The sequence below is a fragment of the Pristis pectinata genome, chromosome 5, assembly GCF_009764475.1.
Source record: "Pristis pectinata isolate sPriPec2 chromosome 5, sPriPec2.1.pri, whole genome shotgun sequence".
Taxonomy (NCBI): Eukaryota; Metazoa; Chordata; class Chondrichthyes; order Rhinopristiformes; family Pristidae; genus Pristis; species Pristis pectinata.
The window spans coordinates 85,407,360-85,427,690 of NC_067409.1; the positions used below are offsets into that span (position 1 = coordinate 85,407,360).

The 20,331-nt window shown below is 44.1% G+C and overlaps 1 protein-coding gene across 1 annotated transcript in view; it reads right to left on the reverse strand.

The window, feature by feature from the left end:
* Window positions 1–18,263, reverse strand: part of LOC127570834 (ankyrin repeat domain-containing protein 33B-like) — a 46,275-nt gene extending 28,012 nt beyond the window's left edge. The window contains exon 1 of the mRNA XM_052016704.1: window positions 17,907–18,263. Coding sequence (XP_051872664.1) covers window positions 17,907–18,263 — 357 coding nt within the window. The remainder of the gene's footprint in view (window positions 1–17,906) is intronic.
* Window positions 18,264–20,331: the final 2,068 nt, after the last annotated feature.

Sequence of the window (20,331 nt, forward strand, 5' to 3'; positions counted from 1 at the left end):
GGGGCATTTAAGGAGGAGATTGATAGGTATCTAATTAGTTAAGGTATCAAGGGATATGGGGATAAGGCTGGAAATTGGGGCTAGATAGGAATAGCTTTAGTTTAGCTCATGGAGCAGACTCGATGGGCCGAATGGCCTACTTCAGCTCCTTTGTCTTGAGATCTTGTGACTGGAGTTTAGAGATAGGGAATATTGTTATAATTGTACAGGGTACTGGTGAGGCCACACCTGATTTTGGTCCCCTTATTTAAGAACGGATAGACTAGTATTGTAGCCAGTCCAAAAGAGATTCACTACATTAATTCCTGGGATGAGAGGGTTGTCCTGTTACAAGTGGCTGAAGTAATTAGATCTATACTCTTTGGAGTTTACAAGAATGAGGGGGTGATCTAATTAAAACATACAAGATCCTTAAGGGGCATTGCAGGGTAAATATCATGATGTTTTCACTCGTCGGAGAAACTTGAACAAGGGGACATATTAACAAGATTAAGGAACGGTCATTTAAGCTGAAGTGCATAGGAATTTCTTACAGAGGATGGTGAACCTCTGGAATTCTCTACCCCAGTTGGTTGTGAAGCCTAGATCACTGCGGGTATTTAAAGATGTAGATAAATTTTGAAATATCAGGGAATTGAGGGCTATAGAGAACTGGCACAGAAGAGGAGTGGGAGGCCAGCTCGAAGAGCCAACTGACATACCCTTACCTCATATCTTCTCATGTTTTTTAGACTAGGTACCTAATTCTAGATTCTCCTACCACTGCATATTCTGGCTACCTTAGTTGCTTCCCCTAATGAAAATCCACCATATATAGAAACAAAGAAATTAGCAGCAATAGGCGGTTTGGCCCTTCAAACTTGCTCCACCATTCAATACAATCATGGTTGATCATCCAAATTCAATATTCTGTTCCTGTTTTCTCTTCATCTCTTTAACCATTATGACTTGGCCTTGACTGCTGTTTGTGTTAAAGAATTCCACAGGTTCACCACTCCTTGGGTAAATAAATTCCTCATCTCATCTCAGTTCTCCTGGTTCTAGATTTCCCCACCATTGTTAATATCTTTCCTGTATCTAGTCTGCCCAGTCCTGTCAATGAACTTCCCTTTTTCATTCAATCCATAAGCCTTCCAAAGGCTGGTTGGCCGACAGAGACTAGTGGTGTTCTGCAGAGGTCGGTGTTGGGTCCGCTACTTTTCACGTAATATGTTAATGATCTGGATGACTGAATTGATGGCTTTGTGATCAAGTTTTACGGATTATACAAAGATAGGTGGAAGGGAAGATAATGCTGAGTAAGCAGGGAGTCTGCAGAAGGACTTGGACAGGTTGGGAGAATGGGCAAAGAAGTGGCAATGGAATACAGCGTAGGGAAGTGTATGGTCATGCACATTGGTAGAAGGAATAATGGCGTAGACTATTTTCTAAATGGGGAGAGAATTAGAAATCGGAGGTGCAAAGGGACTTGGGAGTCCTAGTGCAGGATTCCCTAAAGGTTAACTTGCAGGTTGAGTCAGTAGTAAGGAAGGCAAATGCAATGTTAGCATTCATTTCAAGAGGACTAGAATATAAAAGCAAGGATGTAATGCGTTTGTCAGAACACATGTGGAGCACTGTGAGCAGTTTTGGGCTCCACATCGAAGGAAGGATGTGCTGGCATTGGAGAGGGTCCAAAGGAGGTTTATGAGAATGATCCCAGAGACGAAAGGGTTAATGTGCGAGGAGCTTTTGATGGGTCTGGGCCTGTACTTAATGAAGTTTAGAAGAATGACAGGGGGGGGAGGGAATAATAAATCAACCACGATTGAATGGCGGAGTAGACTTGATGGGCCAATGGCCTAATTCTGCTCCTGTGTCTTATGGCATGGAATTGAACCATAATTTGTGTAACTTCTCATTATTGTGTAATAACTTCTCATCATTACACTATCCTTCTTAATGCTGGAACAGCATTCCTTCTTAAGCTCTGGTGCCCAGATGTACTCAGCTCTCTAGAGATGCTCCAACAGTGCTTTGTGTAGCACAATTTTGTAGCATAACTTCAACACCACCCCTGTGTCACCCCCTGTACTCTAGACCTCTAAATAGAAAGAACAGCATTCCATTTGTTTCCTTGATTATTTTCCATGGCCATTTTGACTATCTACAAACATGGTCTTAGCATTCAGAATGCTCCTTTTTCTGTTGGTCATGAACTAAATTTAGAAATATTGACTTTTCTAGAAGTTTGTCTGCCATAAATCAGTCTGTTTTGATATTTCAGTGTAAGCAATATTCTGGCAAGCAGAAAAGGCTACCAAAAATAGGGTAAAATCAACCATGTGAAATGGATTCTTCCCTCCCAGATTACCACAAAAATTAAAGCAGGTACTCTCTTCATTAACCAAACATAAGGCAGCTAGCAAATCACATTGCATTGTTGATTCTGTCAGAGTAGGTTACCCTTGTGTTGGGCCTTCTCCAACCAATACAAGAAAAAGGTATCAGATTAACTAATCATTTACCCAAGGTGTTTTTTGTTAAATTTTACCATGCTTTGACTACACCACATGCAAATGAACCTCAAAAGTAATTTATTGCATTGAAAAAGCCATTTGTTTCTAAGATCATACCTTGAGATTCAATGGCTCGGATTCTCTGGTCAATGGCAAAGCTTTTCGTGAAAGCTTCCCCCAAAGATCCAGTAATCTCTGTGTCACTGATTTCCCCTGTGCCAATATCACCTGCTGTCAGTTCTGTAGAATCCCTAGGCATCCAACTGCTATGTCGTCAAGCTGACTGAGCAGTCAATCACATCAAGGAATTTTCACAGGCAGTAAACCAGGAAGGAAAAAGCACCATTTTTAATTAACTTACTTAAATATATTTTGCATTTGGATTGGAAAGTACACAACGATTATAGAAGGACGGTGAGATATAAACTATTTCCACCTCATGCAACAAAGAGCAAAATTTTAAGGGTGTTTCAAAATGAGATAATTTTGTGAATTATTTTAACTTTATGCAAATTCAATTGACTCCACTGTAGAAGAGTACAAACAGCACACTTAATGGAGGAAGGTTAAATTGCTGACAACAACTTTAAGGTTTCCACACTAATCTGCATGAAAATCCCAAAGCTACCATCAGCTTTGTGGTGTATTGACACTGGGAAGTCAGAAGGCCAACTGGATTAATTGTGACCTTCAGCATTGTTTTAAGTCTACTAATAGAAGACATCAGATCAGTAAATACAGTAGCAATAAATGAGTTTCATCACTCGTTTCTGTGCAATCATCATTCCAAAGGTACACTGAAGAGAAGCAACCCTTCCCAGTGATCATGCCCCAACCTATGTGGGCATTGAATTAGACACTCCCTTTGCTCATGATATAGAAATTCAGATGTATAGCATTTTGTGTTTCAGCATGACACACATGAAAACTAGTTTTTCCCCAGGATGGTCTATGACAAATGATGATTTCTGGGCATAATCACACCTTTGCAGCAAGTCAAAGTGGCATTTCCAGTTGTAAATTGTGCCTGCATGGACAGTAGGTTTTCCATGCCAGATATGTGCTTTTGTGGTGCAATGCCCTTTTGGGTTGCAACACAAGGAAATTAGGTCATCTTGCCCTGAAGTACTACTGTTACTGGGCATTTTCAGAACAAATTTTTGACACCGCTGCTGCATCTACAACATTGGGGCCTCTCTGGGCAGTTCCCATTCTGGCAATGGAAACTCGATTTGAGAAGATTCCCTTTAATTCCTTATCTACACTATTTAGGCACTCTTCCTCCCCACTCTACTGACCATCTTTGTCCACACTGTACTCTTAACATCCCCTAACTAACCAAAGTATTCCCTGCACATGTGCTTAACATCCAACCCTTCTCCCAGTTTGATCCTTCGACCCCAGGTCCAGATCCTCCTGAATTGACTCCCTATAGTTCTTGATAGATCACCAAACCCTTACTAATCACCAATTCACAGCTTTGATCACATCCCCAACCCACCTCACGATCAACAGCCTCATCAAGGACGTAACAAGCTGTCGCTAGAGAGGAACCTGCAGAGATTCACTCAGCCAGTTCCTGAGCTAAGAGGGTTGTCCTATTATGAGAGGAATTTAAAATAGAGGGATATGTGGGAGGAAGGGGTTAGATAGTCTTAGGCAAGGTTTAAAGGTCGGCACAACATTGTGGACTGAAGGGTCTGTATTGTGCTGTACTGTTCTATATTCTAAGTAAATTAGATCTTTATTGTGAAGGGTGGAGTTTAATAGGGAAATCTGTTACAACTGTGCAGAGTGTTGGTAAGGCCAAACCTCACATACTGTGCAGAGTTTTGGTCCATTCACTCAAAAAAGGATATAGTAGCATTTGAGACAGTCCAAAACAGATTCACCAGGCTAACTCCTGGGGTGAGAGGGATGTCCTATCAAAAGAAGCTTGATAGTTTGGGTCTGTATTCTTTGGGGTTTATAAGAATGGCAGGTAAACTAATTCAAACACATGAAATCCTAAGGAGACTTGACAGGGTAGACGTTGAAATATTTTCTCTAATGGAAGAGTCAAAAACAAAAGGAACATAGCTGCAAAATAAGGGGCTGAGATGTGTGGAAATTTCTTCTCTCAGAGGGAGGTGAATTTATGGAATTCTCTTTCCCCTCAAGGGAGGTGGAGGCCAATCATTAGATATTCAGGATGGAGATAGATAAAGATTTGAAAAAAAACAAGGAGTTAGCCATCATGGGGAACTAACTCAGAAGAGGTTGAGACCAGTATCAATCTACCATGGGGTGTAGGCTTGAGTAATCAAGTGGCCTGTTCCTATTTTCATGTGTTCTCTGTCCACAGTTCTAATGCACTCCCTTGGCCAAGATCCTGGACTGTAATCAATCCACTAGTCCTGATCTGACAACCCAACCCCACTACACCTCTTTCTGGAAGGAATGAGGGCCATTTCAGTGCAATCCATTGGATTGGGTTGAGTCTGAATCTTTAAGCAGGAACCCCACATCCCAAATTGTCATTTGTTGTGCTGTTTAACAATGAACAAATTACCACAATAGGTGCATAAGAATTTCAAGGGACAACTGAGGGATCAATTGTAAGCAAGGTCTTTGCACTGGTAGCCGCCATAATACATCTAGCCAGAAAAACATGTTGTTACATAAGAACATAAGAAACAGGTGCAAGAGTAGGCCATCTGGCCCGTCAAGCTTGTTCCGCCATTCAGTAAGATCATACATGACCTGGCCGCGGACACAGATCCACCTACCTGCCTTTTCTCCATAACCCTTAATTTCCCTATTATGCAAAAAATCTATCTGTGTCTTAAATATATTTAATGAGGTAGTCTCTACTGCTTCTCTGGGCAGAGAATTCCACAGATCCACTACTCTCTGGGAAAAGCAGTTTCTCCTCATCTCCATCCTAAATCTATTCCCCTGAATCTTGAGACTATGTCCCCTACTTCTAGTCTTACCTACCAGTAGAAACAACCTTCCTGCCTCTATCTTATCTATCCCTTTCATAATTTTGTGTTTCTACAAGATCCCCTCTCATTCTTCTGAATTCCTGTGGGTATAGTCCCAGGCGACTCAATCCCCCCTCATAGGCTAACCCCCTCATCCCCGGAATTAAACTGGTGAACCTCCTCTGCACTGCCTCCAAAGCCAGCATTTCCTTCCTCAAGTAAGGAGACCAGAACCGCATGCATTACTCCAGGTACGGCCTCACCAGACCCTGTACAATTGCAGCGTAACCTCCCTGCTCTTAAATTCAATCCCTCTAGTAATGAAGGTCAACATTCCATTTGCCTTCTTGATAACCTGTTGCACCAGCAAACCAACCTTTTGTGATTCATGCACAAGCACTCCCAAGTCCCTCTGCACAACAGCATGCCGCAATCTTTCACCATTTAAATAATTTGATCTTCTACTTTTCCTTCTAAAGTGGATGACCTCATATTTACCAACACTATACTCCATCTGCCAGACCCTTGCCCACTCCCTTAACCTATCTATATCTCTCTGCAGATTCTCCACACCCTTAACAAATTGCCTTTCCACTAAATTTAGCATCTTCAGCAAACTTAGGTACGCTACACTCTGTCCCCTCTTCCAAATCATTAATGTATGTCATGAAAAGTTGCAGGCCCAACACCAACCCCTGCGGCATCCTGCTCACCACTGATTGCTAACCAGAGAAACACCCACTATCGCAACTCTCTGCCTTCTATTGGTTAAACAACCTTCTACCCATGCTACAACATTACCCCCAACTCCATGCATCCTTATCTTATGGATAAGTCTTTTATGTGGCACCTTATCAAACAGCTTCTGGAAATCCAAGTATACAACATACACCTGTTCGCCTCTATCCACTGCGCTCATTATATCCTCAAAGAAATCCAGTAAGTTTGTCAAACAAGACCTGCCCTTCCTGAATCTATGCTGTGTCTGCCTGATGGAACCACTTCTGTCCAGATGTCTCGCTATTTCCTCCTTAATGATAGCTTCAAGCATTTTCCTGACTACACAGACGTTAAGCTAACTGCCTATAGTTACCTGCCTTTTGCCTACATCCTTTTTTTTTAAAAACAGTGGTGTGACATTCACTGTCTTTCAATCCACTGGGACCTGCCCAGAGTCCAGAGAATTTTGGTAAGTTATCACAAACTCCCATACTATAACTTGACCATTTCTTTCAGTACCCTGGGGTGCATCCCATCAGGACCAGGGGACCTGTCTACCTTTAGGCCCACTAGTTTGCTCATCACTACCTCTTTAGTGACAGCGATTGTATCAAGGTCCTCACCTCCCATCACATCCATAACATCCCTCTTTGGCATGTTACACGTGTCCTCCATCGTGAAGACCAACACAAAATAGTCATTCAAGGCCTTGGCTATTTCCATATTACCCAATATTAATTCCCCCTTCTCATCTTCCAAGGGGCCTACGTTCACTTTAGCTACCTTTTTCTGCTTTATTGTAATTGTAAACACTTTTACTATCTGTTTTTATATTTTGTGGTAGTTTATTTTCATCATCTATCTTCCCTTTCCTTATTGCTTGCTTAGTGGTTCTTTGTTGCTTTTTAAAGTGTTCCCAATTTTCCAGTTTCCCACTACTCTTGGCGACATTGTATGCATGAGCTTTTATCTTGATGCCTTCTTTTATTTCTTCAGTTATCCAAGGCTGGTTCTCCCCATATATCTGAGAGAACAAACTTATCCCAAGGTCATGGGTAATGAACAACTCTTAAAACGTCACTACCATAGACAATAAGGTAGAACAAACAAGTTTGCTAATCTGTTTTTTCTTTGACAGTATTGGTTGAGATACAAGTGATAGTCAAGAGGAGGTGATCAGAGGTGGCAATTGCAATAATATATTTAGAAGTGACCCACCAGTATAAAGTGAAAAGTTAAGCCCCAAATAATGTTAATCTATGAAAATCATACACTGATGTTAATTTATTGTGCAAAGAAATTGTTTTTGTTTAGGAACCAGGCTAAACAGTTTAAGAAAAATCTTAAGTATATATATATATTCTCATTCACACACCTTCACACACTTCATCTCAGACTCTTCTCTTTCCTTCCTAGGGTCTTCCATCTCCATCTTTGGAGACAGTCAAGCAAGAGTCGGGTAGGGGTACCAGAGTAGGTTTGCAACAAGGACTGTTCTACATAGCAAATAAAAAGACAGGTGTAGCTGAGGGCCATGGCTACACCTTTGAATTGTAGTTTGTGGGAGGAATCAAAAGAGAAGTTGAAGGTAAAAGCAAATCCTGGTAGGTAGATGAGAGTGTCGAAGGGCAAGTGCCTGTACCTTTGTTTCAGAAAGAAATAGGGCCCTACCAGCTGCCTATCGGGAGACAGAGATATATCAAGACTGGATGTCCATGCTAGAGATGAGGCAGTTTGAACTTGGAAACTGGAAGTTGTCAGAATGGTGGAGGACATGAAAAGTGTACCTGATAGAGGTGGGAAGGGACTGGACAAGGGGAGACACGATGGAGTCAAGGTATTAAGAGACATGTTTGGTGGGGCTAGAGCAGGTCTACCAGGGCAGTCCTGTTTGTGGATCTTAGGTAAAAGATAGAAATGGGCAGTGCAGGGTTGAGGCTCTATCCAGTTGGAGGCTGTGGAGGGGAGATCTGATGTGATGAGATCTGTAACAGTCTGGAGACAGTGGCTTGGTATTTGTTCATGGGTCGTGGTCCAAGGAAGTTATGAAGAGTTGTCCAAGAGCTGCTTTATCAATTCCCAGGAGAATTGATGAAGTGAACCAAATCTTCCCATTGAACAGCATGGAGGAACTCTTCCAATATATGGTTTCACAAATTATTTAGTGCCATATCACAATCCCTCTGAACAAACGTAACTGTTGTGGAGCCCAAACTCAGGAAGCTTGCTGCCAAGAATGATAAGGGTACAAAGAAGGAAATGTTTTCATGTCCTCAGGGTGTTTCAGAGCACTTCACACTCCATGAATTACAATTCTTAACCTCCCAGCAACAACGCAAGAAATAATTTGAAAACGTAAATGCAAACTAGTCCTCTCCTCGGGCCTGCTATCCCACAGTAACTAACTCAGTAGTGATTACTTATGTGAAATTGAGCTGCATACATTAATGGACTGAGATTTCACCCATCATTTCCCCATTGTTGACAACTGCATTATAAATCTAATAGATCTTCAGGCCTTGGATCATCAAATCAATAATAGCCTTTAGCCTGTTCAGTGCTGCCCTACTTTAGCTTCAAATGATACTGTAGCACAATTTGGAGACACAAGAGACTCTGCAGGTGCTGGAATCTGGAGCAACACACAGAGAAAGTGCTAGAGGAACTCAGGACTGATGAAGGGTCTCGATCCTAAATGTTAACTGTTTATTTCTCTCTATAGATGCTGCCTGACCTGCTGAGTTCCTCCAGCACTGTGTGTGTGTGTGTGTGTGTGTGTGTGTGTGTGTGTGTGTGTGTGTGTGTGTGTGTGTGTGTGTGTGTGTGTGTGAGAGAGAGATGCTGTAGCATAATTTAGTCTTTTCTCCACCATAAGAATTCCAGGCAGTTGTCCAACTAAGTGCCTCATATAACAAACGAGAGAAAAAAAAGAGACAGCGTACAAAGAAGTTTATTTTATTTCATTAGAATTGTCTAGAAAATAACATGCACTGTTATGAATGGCACCACTGTAAATGACAAAGGAACACACATCTAACAGCAGTCACTTCTTTGCAGAGATGTCAAGGATTACCAATGATTTTAAGTTAGGAACTTCAGTTTAAGAGAGGAAAAGGATTCTCCAAATAGACCTGCTGCTAGTTGCCATTGCAGAAGCACATGACTAAACCAAGCTATCAGGTAGCTAATGCACAGCTGTGCAGAGGTTAGTGGAATTGCTTGGTTTTATTGGCCAGCTGCTGATGAATGGGAGGTTTGTGCCACTCAGCAGTTAAGATTCTAATCAGTCAGCAAGCGAGATCTGCAGTGGAAACCCACAGATATACATTTCCAGCAGGCACTTGCGTAACTCTTCATTAATTATTGCCTGATCACACTGCTGTCAGCTCCTGCACAAACCCAAAGCTGGCTGCTCTTTGGGAATGGTTAATTTACTTAAACAAAAGTGGGGTGATTGTTTCAGCTGTTACTCACAAAAAAAAATCAATACAGATTGTAAATCTTGCCATTGAGATACATAGATTTCCCTTCCAACTTCTCACAAATGTGCACCACTCTCCATCCAAATGATATTACGACCAGATGGCAAAGTAATTTAGTTATAATGCAATAACACAAATTAAGTCAACACATTATATCAGCCTCCTCAAGAAGCTACAACTAGATTAGCTACCTCCTTGTTGTCTCCTCATTGAAGTAATCAATTTCAATCTTTGTGATTTCCTCATCCACATCCCATCCCACCCACCCCTCTTCAACTCCTGGTACTTTCCCCCGCAACTTTAGGAAGTGTAACACCTGTTCCTACACCTCCGCCCTCACCACCATCCAAGGCCCTAAACAGCCTTTCCAAGTGAGGCAGTGGTGATCAGCACCTCTTCAAATCTGGTCTACTGCATTCAGTGCTCATGATGTAGCCTCCTTTACATCAGTGAAACCAAGTGCAGACTAGGCAACCACTTTACGGAGCACCTGTGCTCTGTCTACAATGGCCATCTCTAACCACCGGCTGCATGTCATTTTAACTCTCCTTCCCACATCAACCTGTCTGTCCTGTCTCGTTCATTGCTATGGAGAGGCCAAATACAAATTGGAAGGACAACATCTCATATTCCGCTTGTAAACAACTCAATGGTATGAACATTAAGTTTTCCATTTTCAGGTAACCCACACCCATGATGTTCTTCTCCCACACAGTCACTTATCCACCTAATGTTCTCCCTCTATTCACCTTTCCCATCCCTTCCCCCCCACTTGGTTCCATCTGCTCATCATCCTTGCCCCATCTGGTTCCAATTATCACCAAGCTGCCTTTGATCCATAGCCCTTCTGCAAATGGTTCTATCTGCCCATCAACCCTGCCCCACCTGGATCCATCTATCACCTACCAGCCTCTAACCCACACCCGCTCGTACTGCTAATACAATAGCTAGCTTTCCTCTTCCCTCAGTCCTGATGCAAGGTCTTGACTCAAAATGTCGACTTACTCCTTTTGCCTCCACCAATGCTGTTTGATCCTGAGTTCTTCCAGCATTCTGTTCTTTTATTTAATTTCAATAATTGACTGCTCGATGGTGTAGCATCAAGTGGAGCACAAAAATTCTCATAATTCTTAGATTTCACGTTAGCTCAGTGTTAACAAGTGTTAAGTCAGGTTACAGCAACTGGATTCTTTAGAGCTAAGTTTGATTTTCAAAGGACAATGTTTAATGAAGACACACATGTTGCTTGATACCATAGTTAAATACTTAAAAAGATAGGCATTTTGATGAGGATTTCTAATCTTCATCAGTTTTGGGTGGTTATGGCCTTTTGTGCTACAAGAACCAAGGACTATAGATTACATTAAATAAAGCTATTTTTTTCAAAATCCACAAAACACAGAGATTCAATGTCCATTGTTTAATAAAAGCAGATGAGGTCTTATCTCTAGAAGAGATTCCTGATAGAAGCCCCAGAAAAGAGATAGATAAAACACTTCTAGGTTAAATATTAGCTAAAGCAGCCAGTAGCAATCAGATTAGCAGCAAGGATATCAGGATAATTTTAAGCAGGAAACATGATGGGAATTTTGACTGACATTGTGCTGTGTATGGAGACTATGCACTGAGACATTAACAATGGATGGGTCGAATACTTGCTGAATGAATGGGTATCGTGTTCTTGCAAGCAAATAACTCTAAGCTAACTCAATGAGCCAAGTTAAATGCAAATTCCTGTAAAAGGATGTTTCTGACAGAAGCTGGACAAAATCAAACATACCATAAGAAAATGATGAAAACCAGTAGCCAACAAAGCAAAAGAGAAAGCTATGTATTTTTTTTTGTGTGGAAATGGTCCTTCAGATGGTATTGGTAATAAAAGTGATGATGCACAGAGTATGATAGTTGTGATTATCAACTGTTGTACAGATTAGAGTAATTTTATGAATTTCTCCTAACATTGCCACACAACCATCGAGGGCGCCTACTGATCCACCCCCACCCACGCTTTGGTAAATCAGACCACCAGGCTGTGCTCCTTCTCCGTGAACAAACAGAAACTGAAACGTGAGGCTCTAGTACAGAAGTCGTACAGTGCTGGTCTGAGGAAATAGATGAGCTTCTAGGTGACTGCTTTGAGATGGTAGATTGGTCCATATTCAAAGACTCAGCCCCCAACGTAGATGAGTATGTCACCACTGTCACGGACTTTATCAGCAAGCGTGTAGAAGACTGTGTACCAAAGAGGTCAATCTGGGTGTTCCCAAACCGGAAACCACGGATAAATCAGGAGATCCACTCCCTACTGAAGTTCACGACTGCTGCGTTCTAATCATGTAACCCTGATCTATACAAGAAATCAAGATACGACCTTCGTAAAGCTATCAGGGATGCCAAGAGATAGTACCAGTCCAAAAATCGACTCCCAGACCAGCTGTCAGTTGTGGCAGGGAACTCAGTGCTATAACGGGCTACAAAGCGCAGTCAGGCAGCAACGCTGACAACAACGCATCCCTTCCTGATGAGCTTAACACATTCTATGCATGTTTTGAACAGAAGGGGAGTGGAATGTCACCACCCACCCCAACAGCTTTCAATGCACCTGTACCCACAGTTACCGTTGCATATATTACATCAGTCTTCCAGAGAGAGAACCCACGGAAACCATCTGGCCCAGATGGAGTCCTAGCCGTGTCCTTAGATCCTGTGCAGATCAGCTGGCAGAGGTATTTGCAGACATCTTTATCCCCTCCCTACCTCAATCTGAGATCCCCACCTGCTTTAAAAAGACCACTATCATCCTGGTACCCAATAAAAATAAGGTAACATGCCTTAATGACTACCGCCAAGTGGCTCCACCATCACAAAGTGCTTTGAGAGGCTGGTCATGGCACACACCAACTCCAGCCTCCCAACCTCAACCCACTGCAATTTACTTACCACCAAAACAGGTCCACGGTGGACGCCATCTCCCTGGCTCTACATTCATCGTCATAGCATCTGGACAGTAAAGGCACCTACATTAGACTATCATTTATTGTCTACAGCTCTGCCTTCGATACTACAATTCCAAACAAACTCATCTCCAAACTCCTAGACCTAGGACTCAACACGTCCCTTTGCAACTGGATCCTTGACTTCCTGACCAATAGACTGCAACCAGTAAGGAGAGACAGCAACACCTCTTCCACAATTATCCTCAACAATGGTGCCCCACAAGGCTGTGTGGCCAGATTCTGCTCCAACTCCACCTACAAGTTTATTAGATGACACCACCATCGTCAGCAGAATCTCAAATAACAATGAGTCAGAGTATAGGATGGAGGTAGAGAGCCTAGTGGCATGGTGTCACGACAACAACCTTTCCCTCAACGTCAGCAAAACAAAAGAGTTGGTCACTGACTTCAGGAAGGGGGGCAATGCACACGCTCCTGTTTACATCAACGGCACTGACGTCGAGAGGGTTGAGAGTTTCAAGTTCCGAGGAGTGAACATCACCAATAGCCTGTCCTGGTCCAACCATGTAGATTCCATGGCCAAGAAATGAAGCAGCCAGAATAATAAAAGATCCCACCCATCCCAGACGTTCTCTCTTCTTCCCTCTCTCATCAGGCAGAAGATACAAAAGCCTGAAAGCATGTACCACCAGGCTCAAGGACAGCTTCTACCCCGCTGTTATAAGACTATTGAATGGTCCCCTATTACAATAAGATGGACTCTTAACCTCACAATCTATCTTGTTATAACCTTGCACTTTATTGTTTGCCTGCACTGCACTGTAACTGTAACACTTTATTCTGCATTGTTATTGTTTTCCCTTGTACTACCTCAATGCACTGATGTGATGAAATGATCTGTATGGATGGCATGCAAAACAAAGTTTTTCACTGTACCTCAGTACATGTGACATTAATAAACCAATTTATCTATCAATTTAACAGGAACCTTCAAATGCCAGGAATGCAAAATGGGGATTGCATAATCTCATCCTGTAATTTTTCATCCCTAAAAGTTAGCAGAGGGGAAGTCAATAGTTGGATGACCCCTAAATTTCCATTATTTGCTCCAAATATGAAATTTGACACCAAGTGGAAATTTGTAGGAGTATTCCTATGAACCTGATCTCTCCAGTGAAAGCTAAAATAATTACTTAGGGTTTAAGTGAAAGGAGGTAAAATATTACTTTCAGTACATTCATATTCTGTAAGTGGAATCAAGACTGACAAAATTATATGCATTGTATACGAGTGAATGGGCCTTAAAATTATCACCCACAAAAGATCTTGTACCGACCTGCCCCCGCTGTACAATGTCCCGCTTCCACCCCCCCCCCAACTGTATAGATACACTACTGAAACCATAACATTTCCCTCCCCTTCACACAAAAAGCCTCTGGCCTCAAACTCTTGCCAGCAGATATTGATAAGAAATTAGATGCAATAGCAATTTGTCTAGTTTAGAGAAATAAAAAAAAATTCAGAACTACAAAAGATAATTAAAACCTTCAAGGACAGTAACTCTTTGAAAGTTGTGCTGCTTACCACTTCCCCAGCACCCACCAGACACTTCCAGACCTGCCCAGTTTAGACTCACCCTCACTGCAGCATGAATACCTGCCTTGAAATCCTTACTGTAGGTTGCAAGCCAGAGAAGGTGTATTCGAGAGACATCAATTACAGGAAGATTCCCTTACAGACACCCTGAAATTATTCAGTTCAAACCTCCAAAATAAAACTACAAACTCCAGTAGTTCCACAGATCTGAACCGAGAGAATGCTCATCACTCTGGGTTGGTGGATTACAGTTTCTCTGCAATGACCTGAAGTTCACCCTGAAGCCCCCTGGGTATAGAAACTTTCATAAGTAATCAGAGATTTTAAGGCAAGCACTGAGAGTTCCCAGATATGGTCATAACTAAATGTACAAACAATTTCCTTGCCTACTTTTATCATCATCTTGCGGTGAAAATAATCAGCATCCTGGAGATTTCTCTGTCTTTAGTCTAATTGGTTCTTCTGTCACAATTTTAGAAGAAAACTAAATTAACACAGGTGACTATGGGGCTGAAGATTAGGCTCATACAGAAATAAAAATACTCAGAGGTAAAAAGGAGATGTATCTAATCTTTTAAATTGTTAAAGGAGAATACAAGATTAAAATAACAAGTATAGGCAACAACAAAGGGCAGGACAGGTTATACAGTATTTTTAAATTAATGAACCATCAGCATGAATTCACATAGCATAAGAAATAAAGCAAATGAATCAAAGAATAAAATCAACTTGGAGGGGTGTGGCATGCATCAAGATCAAGTTAAAGCTGGGCACAACTTTGAGACACACAAGAGTCAGCAGGAGGGGCTGATAATTGACACTGGAGGGCTTGAACATCATACATTGGGTCTTTGAAGTAAAATTCACCACTATCCCAGCACGAGAAGCTACCTCTGCTACTACACAGAGATAAACATTCTAGTTTAAATGACATGGACCCTGGAAGCAAGTAGCAGCTACATTAACAAACAACACTATTAAAGACAATAGAAAAGAAGAATACCAGTAAGCATGAGCAGGTAGTAGAAACCTCATGGACAGAACTGAGCAAAATGGAGCACAAGGTTTTGGTGAGAACTATTCATAGATGTCCAGAAAGCAATATACATAAATGCAGAGATCAGAGTATTTTGTCATAAAAACAATAGTAGATCCACAGTGGAAACTTTAAATTTTACATAATCCACAAGACATCTCCGGTACCAAAGCTAACAAAGGGGCGGCACGGTAGTGTAGCGGATAGCATAATGCTATTACAGCGCCAGCGACCCAGGTTCAATTCCCACTGCCATCTGCAAGGAATTTGTACGTTCTCCCCATGTCTTTGTGGGTTTCCTCCAGGTGCTCTGGTTTCCTCCCATATTCCAAAGACGTACAGGTTAGGAGCTGTGGGCATGCTATGTTGGCGCCAGAAGAGTGGCGACACTTGCAGGCTGCCCCCAACACATTCTCAGTAATGCAAAAAGACGCATTTCAATGTGTTTTGATGTATATGTGACTAATAAATAAATATCTTACATCTTATAAATGCCTTGAGTTATATTTGGGGCCATTTCTGAAATAAGATGTTCCTGAACAAACAATCGAATTGGCTGACTCAGATTTAGTCATGAGCAACACGCCTGAAATAGTCAATAGGGGAATATCTTGCTAACAGTGACCAAAATTCAAGAGATTTCACACAACAGATTGACAGGAAGAGGGGAGAGTCATGAACCAGACCTTAAGCTTGTTCTGTACAGCTGACTGGAGTGATGACGAAACTTGACCAGAACAGAATGAGCAGAACTTTTAATAGAAAACTACAGAAAAATGTGGGAAAGAAGAAAGGAGCAAATAGCCTAAAAAACTAAAGCCTGCCTCCATGTAATTAAATGACCTTGGTGAAGTAGGAAGTTGAGACACGTGACCAAACAGGCTTTTATGAAAGCAAATCTACTATACATTGGGAAATATATAAGGAGTTAAAGGAAACAGAACTGTAAACATCCCAGACAAGACCTGAAGACCTGCACCCCAGAACTAGCCATGCCTCTAGCCAAGCTGTTCCAGTACAGTTACTGAAGAAGCATCATCTTCATGAATGTGTAAAATTCTCCTTTTCAGAAAAAGCAGGATAAATCCAAACCAACTAATTACCACTCAGTCTGCCTACTCTCAATCATCATAGTGATGGAAGCTACCATTCACAGTGCTGTTGTGGCACTCACTTACCAAGACATACTTGCTAATGCCCAGCTTGGGATTTCACCAGAACCACTCACCTCCAGACCTCATCACATCCTTGGTCGAAACATGGACCAAAGTGCTGAAATCCTGAGGTGAGGAGAGAGAGTAACTGCCTATGACATCAAGGCAGCATTTAACTGAGTGTGGACTCAAAGCACCTTATAAAACTGAAGTCAATGGTTGGAGTCAAACCTCACACAAAGGAAAACGGTTGTGGTCGTCAGAGGTCAAACATCTCAGCCTCATGAAGTCACTGCCAGAGATCCTCAGGGCAGTGTCCCAGTGCTGACCATTTTCAGCTTCTTTATCAATGATCTTCCTTCCAGCACATCAAAATGGGGATGTTCACAGATGATTGTAACTCTAACAAATGAAGCAGCCCTGGCCTGTACGACTCAACTCCCGACACCCCATAGCCTTTCCACCATCTACAAATCACAAGTCAGAAGCATGGTGGAGCAGTCTCCACATGCCTGGATCAGTGGAGCACCAACAACTCCCACGGAGCTTGACACCATCCAGGGCAAAGCAGCCCACTTGATTGGCATCCTTTCAACCATTCTAAACATTCGTTCCCTCCACCACTAGCGCACAATGACTGCTATGTGTACCATATTCAAAATGCACTGTAATCAATCACCTATTGTAGGCAACTCCTACAACAACTCTCAAATCCACAACTTGTAACAGCAAGAACGACAACACAGCAGATGCTTGGGAACACCACAGCCTGCATATTCCTCTCCAATTTGTGTACCATCCTGACCTGGAAACATATCAGCAATCCTTCATCACTGGATCTAGATGGTGGAACTCCCTCCCCAACACTGCAGCAGTTCTAGAGTCCACTCACCAACATCTTCTCAAGGAAATTAAGAGATAAGAAATGAATGCCAGCAATGCCCAGCTCCCAAAAATGAATAAAAATGAGAAAAGACAAATGGATATTAACATTATCACAAAAATATTTCTACAGATGTTTCAAGAAGACCACGGACCCCTTAATGATATACTGAAGTAGTAGCTGGAAATTGAGAAACGAGGGATTCACCAACAATGCAAAACAATAAAGTAGACGATATGATACCGAGAAAAAAAATAAATCGGAAACAATGGAGCTAAAAAGAGTGCGAATAATATGTACGTGAGCATGTGGCACTCTGCGAGTTTGGCTGGCAGTCTGGGCGAACGTGTACTCTAGCCTGGCAGATGGGTGCACCAGGCTAGCAGCGTGTGCCGGTGCCTGCATGTCCGTTGGTGCATGTGTCGGGCGTGCACGGGTGCTGGGCCACGTGCGCAGGGCTTGGAGAGTGAACATGTGCAAGCCAGTGTGTGTGTACGAGTACGCCTGCCTCAGCGTGGGTACTCCAGGCTGGCAGTGCGGGAGTGGGGCAGGGGGTGTGGTGAAGCATTGCGGGCGGGGACGAGGCCGGCAAAGCCAGGCGCCCCCTCACTTACCCTGCCATTCTTGTCCTTCTCCATCACCTCCCGCTCGCTCAGTTTCCGGCACATCAACTCCTTGAGTCCAACGGCGTTGCTGGTGGCGCAGGCCCGGTAGAGGGTGAGCGGGCCCTCGGTCACACTCGTGGTCTCGCTACTCAGCGAGCGCAGCTCCGGGGGGTAGAAGGAATCGTCCGACAGGACGCTGCAGGTGTCCGACTCCTCCTCCTCCTCCTCCTCCAGGATCTCGGAACCGGCATCCTCCCACTCATCCTCGGGCAGGTGCTGGGGGCTCCCGGCGGCGGCAGCAGTAGCAGCAGGGGCCCCGCTCCTCCCGGCCAGCTGCCCGCCGGCCGCCTCCCGCCTCAGCAGCATGCGGACCCGCCACTCGCCCGCCGTGACCACGGCAACAGCACGAGAGCCCCACGAGGCGGCCGGCCTCCAGGGCTCATGGGCGGGGCGCGGGCTCGGGCAGCGCCCGGCCGAGGAGCAGCAGGGATTACGGGGGGTGGGGCGGCCGGGGTGGTGGTCCCGGGCCAGGGGACGATCATAGGGTGGGGGTCGGAGTGCGGGCTCTGCAATAGGGGGCAGGGTTCATGGGACGGCCGGGGTGGGATGTCGCTGTGTCTGAAAGGGGGGGGGGGGGTGGTGGTGGTGGTGGTGGTGGTGGGATGTGGCTCGGGGTCCTGGGCAGGAGGCTCCTTCTGTTGCAAGGTGTCCCGCCGGCTCCTCCTTCGCCCAGCTCCCTCTCACCGCTCATGCTTCATCCTCCCCGTCGCCTTTCGCTGGCTCCCTGTCCCGGAGTCGCCGCTATCCCGATTCGGTGCCGCTCGGCTCTCGGTCGCCTGCCGCGGTCCGCTCCCCCTCCGCACCCGGGTTATAACTATTACTCCGAGCACATGAACGTTAGGCTAACAAACTGGTCGGGACAAAATAAACCGAGACTCCGCTTAATCCGATCAGAGGAGATTGCAGCATGGGTTTAAAGACCAGCGGAGAGTCTGCGGCACATGGGACCCGTCCCGAAGCGATGTCTCACAGTCCGCTCGCATCTACAGTGACAGGGTGACTGCAGAGCCTCTGGGAAATCCCGGCTCGAAGCTCCCACCCTTCCTGACCGCAGGCGAGCACTGGGCTTTCCCCTCTACTTCAGTGATAACCCCGCCTCCGCGGCATTAATGTCGCTGCCTGTCAGTATCACCCCCTTCCAACCCCTTGCCCAGCAACGTTAGTACTCTCCACCCTTCACAGCCATAACCAAGTTGCTCTCACAGTTATCTCTAATATGCTTCCTATCATCGCTCGCTCCCTCCCTCCCTCCTCTTCCCTAATCCTCGTGTCCCAGCACTTCCTATGAACTCCAGTCGTCTGTAACACCTGCCCCCTTACTCCCTCACTTACTCTTACTCACTACACTTACTCCCTCAATGTTGTTAGTCAGTACTTCTCTGTAAAGAGATTTACAAGGATGTTGCCTGGATTGGGGAGCATGCCTTATGAAAACAGGTTGAGTGAACTCGGCCTTTTCTCCTTGGAGTGACAGAGGATGCGGGAAGACCTGATATAAGATGATAAGAGGCATTGATCGTGTGGATAGTCAGCTTTTTCCCAGGGCTGGAATGGTTGCCACAAGAGGACACAGGTTTAAGGTGCTGGGGAGTAGGTACAGAGGAAATGTCAGGGTAAGTTTTTTATTCAGAGAGTGTTGAGTGCGTGGAATGGGCTGTCGGCAACAGTGGTGCAGGCGGATACGATAGGGTCTTTTAAGAGACTTTTGGATAGGTACATGGAGCTTAGAAAAATAGAGGGCTATGGGTAAGCCTAGTAATTTCTGAGGTGGGGACATGTTCGGCACAACTTTGTGGGCCGAAGGGCCTGTATTGTGCTGTAGGTTTTCTGTGTTTTTACTCTGCTCATCGTTGCTCCGTTTTTTCTTCCACTTTGCTACTTGCGCCCCTCTTTATTACCCACCCCTTTTAATTATTCGTCTGCTTCCTACAACTATTCCCTTCGGCTCCTTTACCTTCTCTGATTCCCTCCCTTCCTGTACTATTCCGTCCAGCTCTTCCTCCAGCCTGTTAACCCCCTCTGTTTCTCTCCCCCTCCTTCCCCCATTTGCCCCCACCTCCCCACAAGCAGTCTCCACTGGAGCTCTCTGTCAGATTGGGGAATGGAGGCACTTCCTCTTTCCTACCCCAGTCCTTGTGATCAACGTTCCCCGGCAGAACACCAAGTACGAGAGCTGGGCTCTCAGTGCTATTCAAAACAAGCGGTGGGCTGCTTGGTGCTTTTTGTGTGTGGCCGTGGGGTGGGGTGGGGAACTCTGGTGGTTTTTCAAACTTATGTCCCACCCACACGGTAGTGTTTGCTCAGTTTCCTCGTGGTTTCGACACGATTGGAGTTTTTTATAAATTATATTTTTAAATTGCCATTTCCGATATAT